General features: G+C 43.3%; 1 protein-coding gene across 1 annotated transcript; it reads right to left on the bottom strand.

The window, feature by feature from the left end:
• Nucleotides 1–1,080: 1,080 nt before the first annotated feature.
• On the bottom strand, nucleotides 1,081–14,085 carry SLC40A1 (solute carrier family 40 member 1). Its single transcript, XM_054177002.1, has 8 exons — nucleotides 13,840–14,085; nucleotides 13,565–13,632; nucleotides 9,154–9,313; nucleotides 8,169–8,284; nucleotides 7,701–7,827; nucleotides 4,406–4,648; nucleotides 2,780–3,433; nucleotides 1,081–1,716 (listed from the first exon to the last, which is right to left on the bottom strand). Exons 1-8 carry the CDS (start codon nucleotides 13,880–13,882, stop codon nucleotides 1,397–1,399), a joined length of 1,731 nt encoding a protein of 576 aa, XP_054032977.1. The 5' UTR covers nucleotides 13,883–14,085; the 3' UTR covers nucleotides 1,081–1,396.
• Between the last annotated feature and the right edge of the window lie 419 nt (nucleotides 14,086–14,504).

Below are 14,504 nucleotides of genomic sequence, written 5' to 3'. Positions count from 1 at the left end.
TTCCAGGGTTAAAGTCTGGCAACGCAGAAGGCTGTGAAGGACAGTACCTAAAATTAACCCCCCTTAAAAGTTACAGAGGATACTTTTCCCAAGTTGCTGACATCTGCTTATTCTGCAAGTATTTCACCAAGATAGAAGGGTAGAAGTCATGCTGTCATGCCACAGGGAAACTCAGGACACCACCAGGTTCAACTCTACTGAGAAAGCAAAGTGTGCAGTTGCCACAACAGTACAGATGTAGTTAATGGCTGTGGAAGCACTGTGTTAGTGTACATGCTGGGGGGGACATGGGAAGAAAGCACACCAAAATGCAGGAACTTGTAGAAAAATCTAAGGGATGTGTCATTTTTTCATTGCTCTGAGGTTGCTTTAGAGGGCCACATAGTCCAACATCCTGTTGCTTTAACAGCGCTTTAGAACAAACCAAGTCAAATTCACACACATGTAAAGCTGATAAATGCAGGTAATCCACTGGAACCTGAAATACTAACAGCTTCCCAATACAGCAGGTTAAGAGGGGTTTTTTTTGGGGGGGTGAGGGGAGAAAAAGTACTCAAAAACAAACTAAAGCTGCTTGTGCTCAGAGCAAATCTAGGCCTAACTTAGTTTTGCCTCATTCTGTACAAGTACTCCTGACCTGAATGCCTTCTGCTATACATCAAACCTGAGCAGAGTTGTCATTTGCAATTAAAGGAAGCCATGCTTTAGAATGTTACATCAATTGCTTCTGCTAAAGCAAGCCTACATTTTACTTCAAGTGCAACAAAAGTGTAATACAATATCTTGTACCTAGCACTTGTCTAAATTGTTATGGAAACATGCAAAGAAACAACTGCAAAGGTGTTTCTGTGAAGTTAAACCAAACCAATACTAAAAAGGTATTTGGGGAAAACAGGGGAACTTCAGTCTGCTTCAGGAGCTCAAGAAGGATTTTTATGCCAATTGGAGGAGACAGGGAGCAGAACTGCTCATGGTAAGGGGAAAAAGAAAACCACCACAAACCTGTGTATCATCTATTGAGTTATTCTCAAGTAACTAAAACCCCCCTCATTCTGTTCCATGAGCACAAAAACTGACTCAAACTGACTATGTATGACCACTCAACAGTATCACTGGAGGGGTCAGCAACAGAGATCCAGCATTGGTATTGTGACCAAATATGAGATATGTGACCTGTGGGGATCCTTGGAAACTGCCCCTGTCAAGACCCAACTAGGTTGTCCTCTACCAAATATGAACTGTTTTTACAGGGTCACTGTAAAATGCATTTTTGCTCCTCAAATAGCTCAATTATGCATTCAACTCTAGAGAAACACCTCTGACAGGGTCACAAGAGGCAGTACATGTGTTTAACCATGGTATCTGCGTAGCAAGTTAGTAAGAGAAGCAAATCCTTTCAGACAGTAGAGGTATTACCAGGTGGTGAACTGTCAGCAACTTCTTTGCGATCAGGAGTGCGACAAACAAAAAGCTGTTTTCCCAAGCTTTTTTGGGCAAATCTGAAGTACATGATGTGGCCCATTGCAACAAAAGACACAGAAATAAGCACCAATACACCAAAAGCCTCAGGATTTGGGGCCAAGATGACCATGATGAAGTGCAGCAAATCAAGAAGGTAATTCATGGAGTTTTGGACACCGTTTATGATGCCTCTTTCAGATTCCACCACATTTTCTTGGAGCAACTGTGTGACAGTCAAATCAAAAGACCAAAGGCCTATGGGAAGAAAAAAAAAGAAAGAAAACAGTCATCCATACAACTGGGCTTCTCTTACAGGCACAACTCAGTTCATACCTCCAAACACTCACTCCCATCAAAAATGCACAGGACAAGCCAAGCTTGTCACATGGGCATTGATTTCACACTGATAGTCAAGAGCAACCTTTACTAATGCTTCCCAAAATAATACATACAGCTCAACACATCACCCTGCCTGTCACATCTTGCTTCAACATATCACATGGATGCTTTGCTCCTCTGTTCCTTACAGTGTATTCATGCTCACTACAATTACTAAGGTAGGCATAAAGTGCTTTTAACTCGGGTTTTAAGTTTAAAAATCAAACAGGTTTTAAGCTATACAGAACAAAAAAATAAAAGCTGTCAACTAAACCAAACCTTCTGTCCTAAACTCCTCTACTGGACACAAGTTTAAAGTTCAGATTATTTAATGAGTGGATTAACTTAGCATTTCAAAATCATAGAACAGTTTGGATTGGAAGGGACCATCAAAGGTCATTTAGTCCAACTCCCCTGCAGTCAGCAGGGACATCCTCCACTACATCAGGCTGCTCAGAGCCTTGCTGAGCCTGACCTTGAACATCTCTAAGGATGAGACCTCAACTACCTCCCTGGGCAACCTGTTGCAGTGTTCCAGCACCCTCCTGTCATTCCTAACATCAATCTAAACCTGCTCTTCTCTAATTTCAAACCATTGCTCCCCATCCTATCACTACAGGCCTTTGTAAACAGTCAATCTGCAGTCTTTTTTTACACCATTGAATGCCATTTAGAGCTGAGCATCCCAAAACATAAGTGACACTGATCTCCAAATATCTCCTGTTAGTGATACATGATACACAAGAAATTAGCACTGCAGTCTCTGCACAGGTGAGACTACCACAAGATGATTTCAGTGTGTGAAGTGCAGTGACTTAGCTTTGGAAATGTGATGTCACACTTCAACTGTAGCCTACAATACTAAACTAAATTTGTGCTTAGTTGACAGGCACTGTCATTTTAGGCAGCATATCAGGCTTTAAACAGACATACTACTTACCAACTCTAGCAGCAATGACTCCTGCAAACAGGAGACTAACAGAGATTAAAGGCACAGGCTCAGGACTCATCTCTGGGTCGCTGTTAGCAGGAGTAGTAGACCCGTTTAACAAGTTGGGCATTCCAGTTGCGAACACCTCTTCTGGAGATGCTATAGTAGGTAATGGCTCGCTTTCGAACAGCCTGGCACTGATGTCAGCAAATGGGGAAACAGTCAGATCCATAGGGCTTCCAGGCATGAATACAGAGATGGCACATAAGACCAGACAAGCAAATTGGGCAACTCCAGAAATCAGGCCTGTGCGGATCAGGCCACACTTGCGACGAAGCCAAGTGAATGCTACTGTTCCCATGATTCCAGTGACTGCTGAGGCACCCATCAGGAGGCTGAGCACAGAGCCACTCAATCCCTGAGTGTATGCATAGCCTGTAGTGATACAATCAAAGCCCAAAACAGTCATATACAGAAATGCAAGGCCCATGCCTGCAAGGAACACTGGCTGGTTGTAGTACGCAACCCATCCATCACGGAAGGTGATGAAAGGTTCAGCCATCCGGGCAGCACAGCCGACTTCCTTCTCCTGCGGGGGCTCAAAGCCACTTACATCTTTCTCAACAATTAGCTGCACTCCTTCAGAGGGTTTCACATCGCTTTCTGTAAACAGAAACGTGACTGTTAAATACAGTCCTGCCTGGAAAGCGCCACACAGGCTGCAAGATGGCTGTCTGCACTTCGGAAGTTCATCAGTTAAGTTCTACAATCAACCTTCCACTGATTACTTAAAATGTTTTGAAGTGTCCTTAAATCCCACTTGTATTGTAAGTTAAGCTCCTGCTTAAAGTGTGGTAGGAGAAAACATTCTGCTTCTTTGCAATAAACCTGTGATTGAATGCTCCATTTCCATAAGGAAATTTGCTTAACGAATGCCACTGTTAGTTGGCTTTAACACAGCATTGTGTGTTTAAATGCACTAACCACAGCAATTAGGGAATAAACTGATCTATTAGTATCTCATGGCATGGCAAGAGAACCATGGCAAAGATGCTTGCTGAAGCCTGCCAAAGCCAAAAGCTTTCAGAGCTTGACTTTTCAGACCATGCTTTTCTGCAATTCCACTTTCACTCATGGTGGCACTTTTTCCCCCCTCTGACACTTCCTGCAACACGTGGAACTCACTGGAGCATGCCAGACTAGAAATATGACCATCCACTCTACAACTTCCTAGAAAGCCTGTTAGTACTATGAGTAAATAGAAATGTTAGCAAGAAAAAGTCCTACACAGGCTGTTCTGCTTGTAAACACCACTGGGCGAAGCATCTTGGCAGCTTATTAAACTCTGCTTAATAAGGAGGAGCAGCACTCCTCAGGATCAGCCCTCAGTAACAGGGCAGACCTACTCTGAAGGACTGAGAGGGAAGAATTCATTCTTTGGCTGCACTTTATGGCATTCCCTAAAGTATTGTATTCAAGTCTTCTGTATCCATATCCAAAACCTGAAACCTCCAAGCTGTGAGTAGAAAGCCACGTAGCCTCAAAGCAGTGTCTGTAGAGGACAGGACTCAGCACTTCAACCGATACAGAGTGAACATGCTATGAATTTCAACAGTTACTTTGTGTTTTCAATACCTTTCTTTGCATTCAGCTGTTTCAGCTCCGATTCTTCAACTCTGGCAGATTTGAGAGCCAGAGTAGGGGTTTTCTGATAAACCTTCCAGAGCAGCAGATATTCCACACACATTGACATCAGGTTCCAGCCAGAAATGAATCCACAGCCAATCATTGGGGAGCCAAATGTCATTATCTGACCAACTGCCATTGGGGCTAAGATATTGGTCAACTGATCAATCCTCCTTATTGTGGCATTCATATCTGTCAGAAATTAATTGAAGACATGAAGCAGGAATACTTAGAAATATTCACTCAGATCACTGAGGATTGCATACACATCAAGCTACAAAACCTTGCTCCAACTGGAAGTGGTTCCAGCAGGAGCAGTACTCAAACTCCAGATCACAGGCACCTTTAGAGTGTTCCATTGTTTCAGTTACTGCAACCAATAAAGGTGTTTGTAAGCCAAATCCCTACTCCTACCAGTTTTGCCTGCATGAGGTCTTCCAGGTTTAGCATAGTGGAAGTATACTCCTGCAGGTAGAACTGTCAGCCATGAAGTCAGGTTATCCTTCCATCCTGGTGACATCATGGACTGCTAAGAGTCTCTCTGTAGCATTCAAATCTAGCAGACAACTCCAGACATCAACAGGTATCTTATGCGGTAGATGCTTTCTTGTAAGATAGCTTTAACAGCTACTGTCTCCTGGTAATCTCCTCCATTTGCTCCCAATAACTGGTGACCACAGCACCCACATGATAGCAGCAGACCTTTGAAATGGCTTTAAATTTCCTTATTGAGTCACATTGGTTGATGGCAGTTATTGACATTCTCAGAGCTTAGCGAGCAAAGTCCTCACTCCTGTCCCACACTTTGATGTCTACAGTCAAAACCAGCAGCCCATTCTCAACATGAGCACATCTTCCATTTGCTGGTAGGAGAGGTCTCACCATCCCCAGTCTTACCCACTTCAGTATCATTACACCCTCTGAGCTCCCATACATGTCCAGTTCATACTGCCATTGCTCTAGCTGATAGATGATCAATGGTTTTGCACATCAGGGCTTTGAGCTGCTTAAAACCCATTTTAGAACTCTGAGCTTTGGGAGGGCTCAGGGTGGAATGGTATAGCAGTGTCATTCCCAGTATGTACAGACATCTCACTATTCACAGAAGTTTTAGGTTATTCTGTTTGGAATTTGAAGTCAATTCAATGTTAACTATTAGATGAGTTAAGTTAGATATCAATCTAACTTACTACTTCCATAATATTTGGCTTCAGAAATTCCAAGAACTAGGCTTTTTTAAAAGAAAAGGCTAATTTTTCAACTCAGGAAAGATACAAAAATTTGAGTCAATGAAAAAGGGGAAGCCAGGACAATTTTCAGTTTCCCATTCTATTGAGTAACTCAACTAAGGCTGCTCTCTGAGGAAAGGTGACAGTGCAGCGACAGGCAACAGTACTTGCTACAAAGTCAACAACGGTGTTTCATTTCAAGGAATTTCAATAGTCTCCAACTATGATTGAACACATTAACAACCCTGTCTGACCTGCAAGAGCACCCTTCAACAGAACTGTTGAAGCAAGGTGCTTAGTCCATTGGAGCTTAGAGGTTTACTTTAAGTTGTATGAAAAATCAGAGTAACCTCTTGCCTGATTTTTCAATACAGAACTGGTGATGCAACTGTCTGAGATGAAGCAGTAAAGGCAGGTCTGCCTCCTGTGAACCAGCTCTCTGCAGGTGTGGTCTGTACCTTATCAAATATGTACTAAGTAGCACAGGGACTGGGGAGAGGATTTGCTGAATAAGATCAGACACAAGGAGAAAGATTAATGAGAACCATTAGAACTTTTACAGAGAGCTATTTTTCTCCTTGTGATTCATATGCAGTTAACCTGTAAAAGACATGACCCAGAAAAGACACTGCAAGGTCAACCTACAAGGACATGGGGGAAAATTTGTACAGTGGGAAGTGAAAGCAAGACATTTTCAATGCCTCTAAGAACTAGTCCCTCTTAGATGAGATGGGGAAGTAAGAGTCCTTCACTGGAAATAAGAATCAAGAATAAATCTGCAATGCAGGATTCAAATTCCTAAAAGGACTCTGGCATCTGAGCTGATTGTTATGGGCCATTTAGGCAGCTTCATACAAAAGTAGAGTCCAGAAGCTGAAATGCTGTCCAGGCTAGAACATTTCTAAACTCCACAAGTGCCAGACAAAACTTCAGTCCCAGAGTTACTTTAGTGAGTTATAAATATCTTTGCCATGTTAAACTGCTCTGTGCTTAGCACTTCAGTATCAGTTCCTCTGTCTGGGAAGGCTTAAGTCTCCTTTGAGCACTACCTCAGAGTCCCTATGGCATGCCCAAGCACATCACAAAAAATACCACAGCTTCACAAACTGTTCGAATCAGAGCAGCAGCAAAGCCATGGGTCATTCATACATCCCTTGGCATGAAGGGCCTTGCAGCTAGGAGCACCCCCTAGCAAAGGAGAGTCAGGTTTAATGCCTGTCAGGGGAGGATCCCAAACAATCTCTCATATCCAAGTAGTATCATGGCTACCAAGCTGCTGTAGAATCTGTATGAGAACTCATCCTCTCTTCTAATAACGCCATATCACTGTACAAGAAAGGGGAAAAGGGAAAAGTATTTACTAAGCAAAAACCCCATAAATCTGTGGTGTAACATCAAGGGTATCAGATGTCAAAAGAATACAGAACTTTCAGCTCCAACTGTTCACAGCTACAAGTTGGACATCTAATGCTGGAGAAATGTAAGACTTGACATACATCTGCAGGCACAGCCTTTCCTACTGGCTGTTTCCTGATCCACCTACTTTACTGTTCTGGACTTCATTCTCATGTACTTCTTTCTTTGATTCCTATGTGAGGAGCCCAGTTACGCAAGAGTTTTGTGTTTCATTCCAGGCACCTAAAAATAAAGTATTGCAACACTTGGCTTGAAGTGCCTGGAAGTTAAATAGCTTTTCTATTAAACACTGGCTATTTAAGAGTGTGGTGTATGTTTGTTTGGCAAGAATAAAGTTTTCCTGACAAAGCTGCAGCAGGACTAAAGAGACGACAAAACATGATTAGGGATTGTCTAACTGCACTATAATGACAAGACTCACTTCTAATCTCACTAAGCGTAGTGCAGAGCAGGGAAGAGGCAAACAAAGGGCGTTCTTTTTACCCCCTGCTTTCCCATAATACCTGGAAATCAAAGATGTGCTGAGCTCTGTAAAAGTCTAGACTAAAAAGCAAGCTTGGGAAATTAAGACAAGGTATTGAAAAGACAACGTATTTCACCTGCCAGTCTGCTTCTGTCTTCCCCTGCAACCACAACAATCCAGTCCCTCTGAATTGTGATCGCTGTGGCAGTGCTGGCCAAATTAGCAATGTTTGCTATTGTGATAACCAGGATATAGCACACCGTCTAGAGAAACAGGGGAAAGAGTTACAATGTGAGAAAACCATCAAGGGAGATCTCCTCTCCTACTCTCTACAGCCAGAAAAGACACTTTTACGTTTCCATCCATACATTTTGCTCATTACTCTGCAGATTAAACAAGACCCAAGTCTACTTCAAACAAGAGCAAGTCTAAAGTCTACAATTCCTGACAGAAAACAAATCAGGCCTGTTTACCCAAATAGCTCTATTTCATTTGGCACTTTTAGCTCCCAGGAATGTCTCAGACTAGAGAGAAAGTCTCAATTGCTTGGCTTTTGTTTTGGTTTTCTGTAAGTTAATTCCTTATAAACAATTTAAACACTCACAAGAAGCCATCCATGGTATAAGGTCAAGAGTTGTGTCTTATACATGAAGATAATCATCAGGATAACACCACAGAGGATGACAGATGCATTCTGTACAACCAAGGATGTCTGGGCCACTGTTTTAAATCAAAACAGAGAGCAACAGTTATCAATGTAAGAATGAGCCAACATTAAACTTGAGGTTATAACAAGCAACATGTAGATTCTTTAAATAGTTATTTTCCTACTCTCCTCCCCAAAATCTAAATGGTACTTCATATTAGATCTCAAATCTTCCATTGTCTTAGGCAAACACATCAACCTGATGTAATTTCCTAGTCTAAGTCATAACTCTTAACAATTTACAGACCAAGTAAATCAATCCCTCAGTCAAAAGCCAAACTGTACATGCTTAAATGATCCTATGTTTAAAGAGGTAAAAATAAAACTTGGGTGTCTAAAAATGATCTTCAATACCAGAATGGCCTACATTAGAAGAGACCTCAGAGAGCATCTACTCCAACCACCCTGCCATGGGCAGGGACATCTCTCAACTGGACTTGGTTGTTCGAGGCCAGATTGGATGAGGCCTTGAACACCTTGAGGGAAGGGGCAACCACAAGCACTCTGGGCTCATCACCCTCATTCTGAATACCTACTCCATATAATTAATACATATAATGCAAATGCAGTGCATGCTTACACTTAGGTAGAAGATGTCTGTATCCAGACAGAAGAAATAGAGTGTATGTTACTACTGGACTGTAAAATAACTTGGTCTGTGGTGCTTTCCATTCATCTCTATATATTGCACAAGTATAGCAGACATTAATTTAAACCCATCTTTGACACTATTTTTGTGTCAAGAGCACCACTGAGACACTGCTGCTCTTGAAGAAGCAAGCCCCATTCCCTCAGCTCTGACTGGAGAAGCTAACTATCAACTTCATCTTTTCATGTTAATTTGATCCATCTTTAAGTAAATAACCTGCTCCAGGCATCTAACCTTTGAGCCTGGAGTTCTTGTCCACCCAGTCTCCAATAATGGCTCCCAGGAGAAGAACCGATCCTGCCACAACCAGTCCATAGACTGCAGTCAGGAGTAAGCTGTTTCCATAAAGTTCAACCAGGAACACAGAGACAGCAAAATGCCACATACGATCACCCTTTAAGAGCAAAAGAGAGGAGAGACAACATTACTCTTTGCAAGCACACAGTCTGGCTGCTTTACTAATGCCCTAACAGAAACCTGGATCAAAGTAAAGTTTGTTACACACGCAGAGGTGGTGAGTGTGGGGATAAAGTTGTTCCTTTGAGGGTTTTCTTGGTCACAAAGTGGTTGTTAGGAGTCTTCTTATGCCTATATCCTGTCACCGTCAATTTTATCTCAATATCCCCAAGATCATCTCTCCTAACTGAGCAAAACACTACACCTTGGGATACATAAAAAGCAACAGATATTTTCTATTCTAACATTACAGAACAAAGTTCATATCCAACAAACCTCAGGAAGCTTACACAGATTCTCCAGCAAGGATCAAATGTTAGCAACAGATTTACCCATTACCTCTACTATATAAGTAAGTCTAAGACAGCAGTTTGCTTGTAGATAATCAAAGCTTAAATGCTGTTTTAAAACCTAAGAGTCAGTCAAGCAAAGCAAAGCTAGAATAGAGTTCAGGACAGACTTGGCTAAATCAAGGAAGGTGTGGTCCTAAATGCTAACTGAAGTTTCTGAAGTCAGAGGACTTAAGCTCTTTTTAATAATGTTAAGCATTAGGGTAATACTAAGAGATAGAGTAGCAGAGCTTGTTGAAGCTAATGCAAACTCATTGCTGGTTCAACCTTGTTCAGCCTGCTGCTTTGAATACAAAGTTGTCATGGTCTGATACCACTTAATGCAGGTAAAAAGCAGCAGCCCACAATGCCAAATGTGTCCAAGTGAAGTAATTTTTCACACTGTTCAAAACCTCTCTCATGTTTGCAACCAAACAGACCTCTGGCTTGCCAAGGAATACACTGAGGCTTTACACTGCCACACGATGGGAATCACACCTTGCTTTATTTTCACATGTATAACAAGAAATGCACAACAGAAAATGCTTTAGGTAAGCAATGAAGCAGATGACTAGAAATCATTCACACTATTCTATGGCACAGCATTTGTTTCCTAAGGGTCCCTGCTGTGTGTCTTTCATAAACCAAGCATGAAACTGTTTTCTTCTGCTGCCTTATCTTAAATAAGCATTACTCTGTGATACAGCAAATAGTACAAATTTCTAAGGACCTCAACAATTCCAAAGGGCTGGTGGGGGGATGTAACATAAAAGCACTTCTACGAAGCAAAGTCTGCCAAATCTAACATCTCATGAAACACAGCAATCAGGAGAGAAGTAAAAAACATGTTATTGGAGGCTCAAAACAACTGCAAAGTTTGGTTAAATGTAGTATAAACACAGAAGAAGAATTTAACTTAATGTCACTGAAGTGCTCTGAAGGAAGTTTCTTCAAACACTCTCATATGTACACAAGTAGAAAAAAAACTACATTCCAGTTGTGCGGGAAGGCAAATTTCACCTGTTCCAAGGGAAGATTCTGGGTGTTTTGTATTTTTTACTGACTAAAATGAGTAAAAAATAGAATCAAATCTGGTCATCTTTGATGTGCCCTCTTGCATGTAGGAAATCAGTTTTCACTCACCACAAATACCTAAAGTCTCCTGTAAGATATATCCCACTTTTATTCCATGGTTAATATGCATATATAGAAAGTATTCCAGCAATGGAAACACAGGGATATAATTTCACAGCTTTAGCATTTACTTCAACTTAATATGACCTGACACTGAGTTCCACTTAAAATACATGCAGACGGATTAGCCAAGTTTTGATTAGCCTGGGTAACTATTTCTTAAGCTAAAAAAATAAGCCAAAGAGGAAATTTGAATATGAAAGTACTAACAGAAGTTTGAGGGGGGTTGTCTTTATGCAGAGACATTTCACCTGCCGAATTCTGACATGCTGAAAAAGGCACATTAAAAAAGTTGTAAGCATATGGAAGTCAGTGCCAGCCGCTGCTATAGGAGAGGAAAACCTGATGTCACTCAAAACTCACAGGAAGCTTCCTTTCTCCCCAGTGAGATCATGATTTTGCTACACAATTCATTTAAGGAGGCTGTGAACTCTGCTCAACCTTATCCAACACATTTACCCAGACTATTTTGATCTGGCCAGTCCACACAGAGAATTTTGGGGGTAACTGAAGCCATTCCAACCTGCAAGCATAAGTTCCTTTCAAGAATTAAAAAAATATAAAAAGCAAGCAAAGCTAAACTAGTGTCACAGAAGAATGATATTAATGAATTACAGAGGTTTGAAGTAGGTCATTTCAAGGTAAGATCTACCAAAATTTAAACAGTCAATATTACCTTCAGAAACAAAGCCTTGATTATCTACACACTTGATCCCACTTTAAAATGTCTCCAAGTGTAGCCATTTCAACTCTTTTCAACAACTAACTGCAGCTCTTTAGCTTTACCATTCTTTTAAAGATGGTTCTTGTTCTTCTGTCAGTGTAATTATCCCTATAATAATCTCAAGCCAAACATACGCAACCCCCTCTCAGAACTAAAACCGACAAGTCAAGCAGTAGCCAGACTACACCTACTGATAGGCCTCCCAAGGTCTGAGTGGCACAGATAAGTCTGGGAAGTTGCAACTGACCTCCTAGCAAGCACTTGGCCCAGCACCAACAAGGTGAATCTAGTTTCATTCTCATCTTTACTGCCGAGTGATAGACAGCAATGAATTACAAATAGGCAACGCAGGGTCTGAAACTCCAGCTCAGCAGCGTAGTCCTGCCTAGTAAGTTCACCAAGTGCAAGCACACATTCAGATGCTTCACGGAACAAGAGCCAAAGACACAGACCAGACTTTGTTCAAATCTGCACATTTGTGGAGACATGACACATTTAATCATTTACAGCTGCTCTGTGTGTTTAGGAATGGCTTAGTAACACAGAGACCAAATCAGTACACCCACGTTTCCACCATGTTTTGGATTGTGGACACAGCCATTTCAGAACAAAGATGAACCACTACTTCAAGTTCTGGAGATTCAAGGCACCAGTTTACTGCTCCTGCTATCCAAAACATTCAGGCTACAGGAACACTACAGCTCCGGAGACAGAAAAGGTGCAGTCCTGTGCCCAGTTCTGACAAAACAGGCTGAATTTCTATTGTTTCAGCAGGTTTGGCTGGGGCTCGAGTCAAGATTTTCAGCGTGAAAGAAAACACACTGGAACAAGTCATATGCTATTAATACTGCTAAACAGCTGAACAGACATGCTGCAGTCTAACGCTGGTTACAGCATGCGACACTGCTTTTCAACACTGCTTTGTCACCTTTACTCATGTACTCTGAGACCAGCCCCAACACCATGGTTTTTGAAGACAGGAGCAGGAAAGGATGGCCAAATTGCCAGTGAGGCTCTCTGTGGACATCACTGACAAAAACTGCCGATAACGATCCTGGCCTCAGAAAAGCAGTGAGCCAAACAGAAGCATCAGCACTCAGCTCCTTCAGTCACATTAGCAACTGCTAAAATATTGCAAGAGAAATATGCAGATGACCTTTCAGGTTAGTGGAGGTGAAGAGCTGCAACGTCCTGCACATCAGCCACTGGGTCAATGCCATACAGGGCACACACTAAAGAAAGCCAAAAACAGCACTAAAGACAAACCTGGGAATATTAGGGAGGGAAAAATGCACTCCTCCTTGAGTTGAGCCACTAGATGAAGGCAGGATTGCATTATAAGGCATATATGTGCTTATTATATGGAATAGAAACAGATCTTTTTATTTGTTGTGCACATTTCGAGGCTATTTAACAACAGAGCAAAAAATTATGTAGTAAGTTACTTCAGCACAAAAGGAAAATATTTCAGAAGACAACTATTTTAGTAGAAAACCAGGCCATCTCCTGACACTCAACAAGTCTGCTAAGCCATGGTAGGAACAGGTCCATTGCAAACACCAAGTATTTCCCATTAGCAAGTGTAGCAATCCTTGAAATACATGTTGCAATGGATTCTCTCTCATTCTGATGCCGACTCTACCTTGTTTCTTTCCCTTCGAACTCACTCTGTAAGGAATCTCACCAGTTCTGTAGCTACTTAAAAGAGGAAAGAGATACAGAAGCAGGCCCTCAAGAAACTGCGCTGTGCTGAAAAGTGAACCTACTGTAACATATGCAAAAATTCTGAAGCCTTTTAACGGCAAGGTATCATGACAAGGGCCCTAAGGCTTTCGTGGCAGCGCGCTATTTTGTGAGGCTTTTTTTGGGAAGGAGCAGCAGTCAGGTAAGTCACAACTAGATTAACTAACTCCTACGTCTACCCGGTTAATCTTTTACTTACCCAAGTGGACAGTGCATGCCCGAGATAAAGCAGAAACTTTGCAGAGGTAAAATAGGCAACCACAGGTCCTAAACGAGAGAGAAAACACAAACACTAAAGGAGCCTGTGGCACGGCCACCGCACCCCGGCGCGCAGCAGGCGCTCCTCGCTGCGGCGGAGGAGGCCAGCACCGTGCGCGGAGCGAAGCCGCCCCCGGGAGGCGTCGCGCCGGTCACCCGCGCCCGCTCCCAGCAGCCGAGCGAGAGGCGCCGCCAGCCCCGCCGCCGCGCACTGACCGCAGGGCCGCCGTTCGCCCGCCAGCTCCGCTCCCCGCGCCATGCCGGCCGCTCAGCCGCTGCCACAGCCCGATGCCGAAAGGAGGCGGGGGACGCGCGGCTTCGCTCCGTGTTGCCTTCCCCGACTTAGCTAGCACTGTAGCTGAAGTCGGAAAGCCCTGGCCTTATGCGGAGCGGGCGGCCGGGGTACGCTCCGCCGCGCTGGGAGCCGAGCGCCGTGCGACGCCCGGCCGAGGCTGCGGGGCCGCAGAGCCTTCAGGCTGAGTGCTGCTTCGCGCACCGCCCTTTGTAGGCGGCTGCGGGCACCGCCTCCGCCTGGCCCGCCCCGGGGGCGGTCCCCGGCCGCCATCGCCCCTGCCCGAGGCGGGCCAGAGCAGCGCTTCGCTGGCCACCTCTAGAGCACTGCCCGGGAGACTGGCTTGCAGGCGGTTTCCTGGGTAGCTCCGGCTCCCTGCAGCCGTGTGTGGGACCCAGGAGAGCACCAGCCACCTAAAAAAGCTACACAGTGAGCCTTCCGTGTCGCAGGTCGTCGCTGCTGTTCGTTTGCTTGATTCTTTTATGTTGCCTTCTTACTTTAAAAAACGTGGAATTCCTGACTATTGGGATACACCAAGAAGCTGGGGGTGTAAGATAAGCACCAAACATCAAGACACTATGGCTGAAAC

This window comes from Dryobates pubescens, chromosome 37 (assembly GCF_014839835.1).
Source record: "Dryobates pubescens isolate bDryPub1 chromosome 37, bDryPub1.pri, whole genome shotgun sequence".
Lineage (NCBI taxonomy): Eukaryota > Metazoa > Chordata > Aves > Piciformes > Picidae > Dryobates > Dryobates pubescens.
This window is presented reverse-complemented; position numbering and strand designations above follow the sequence as displayed.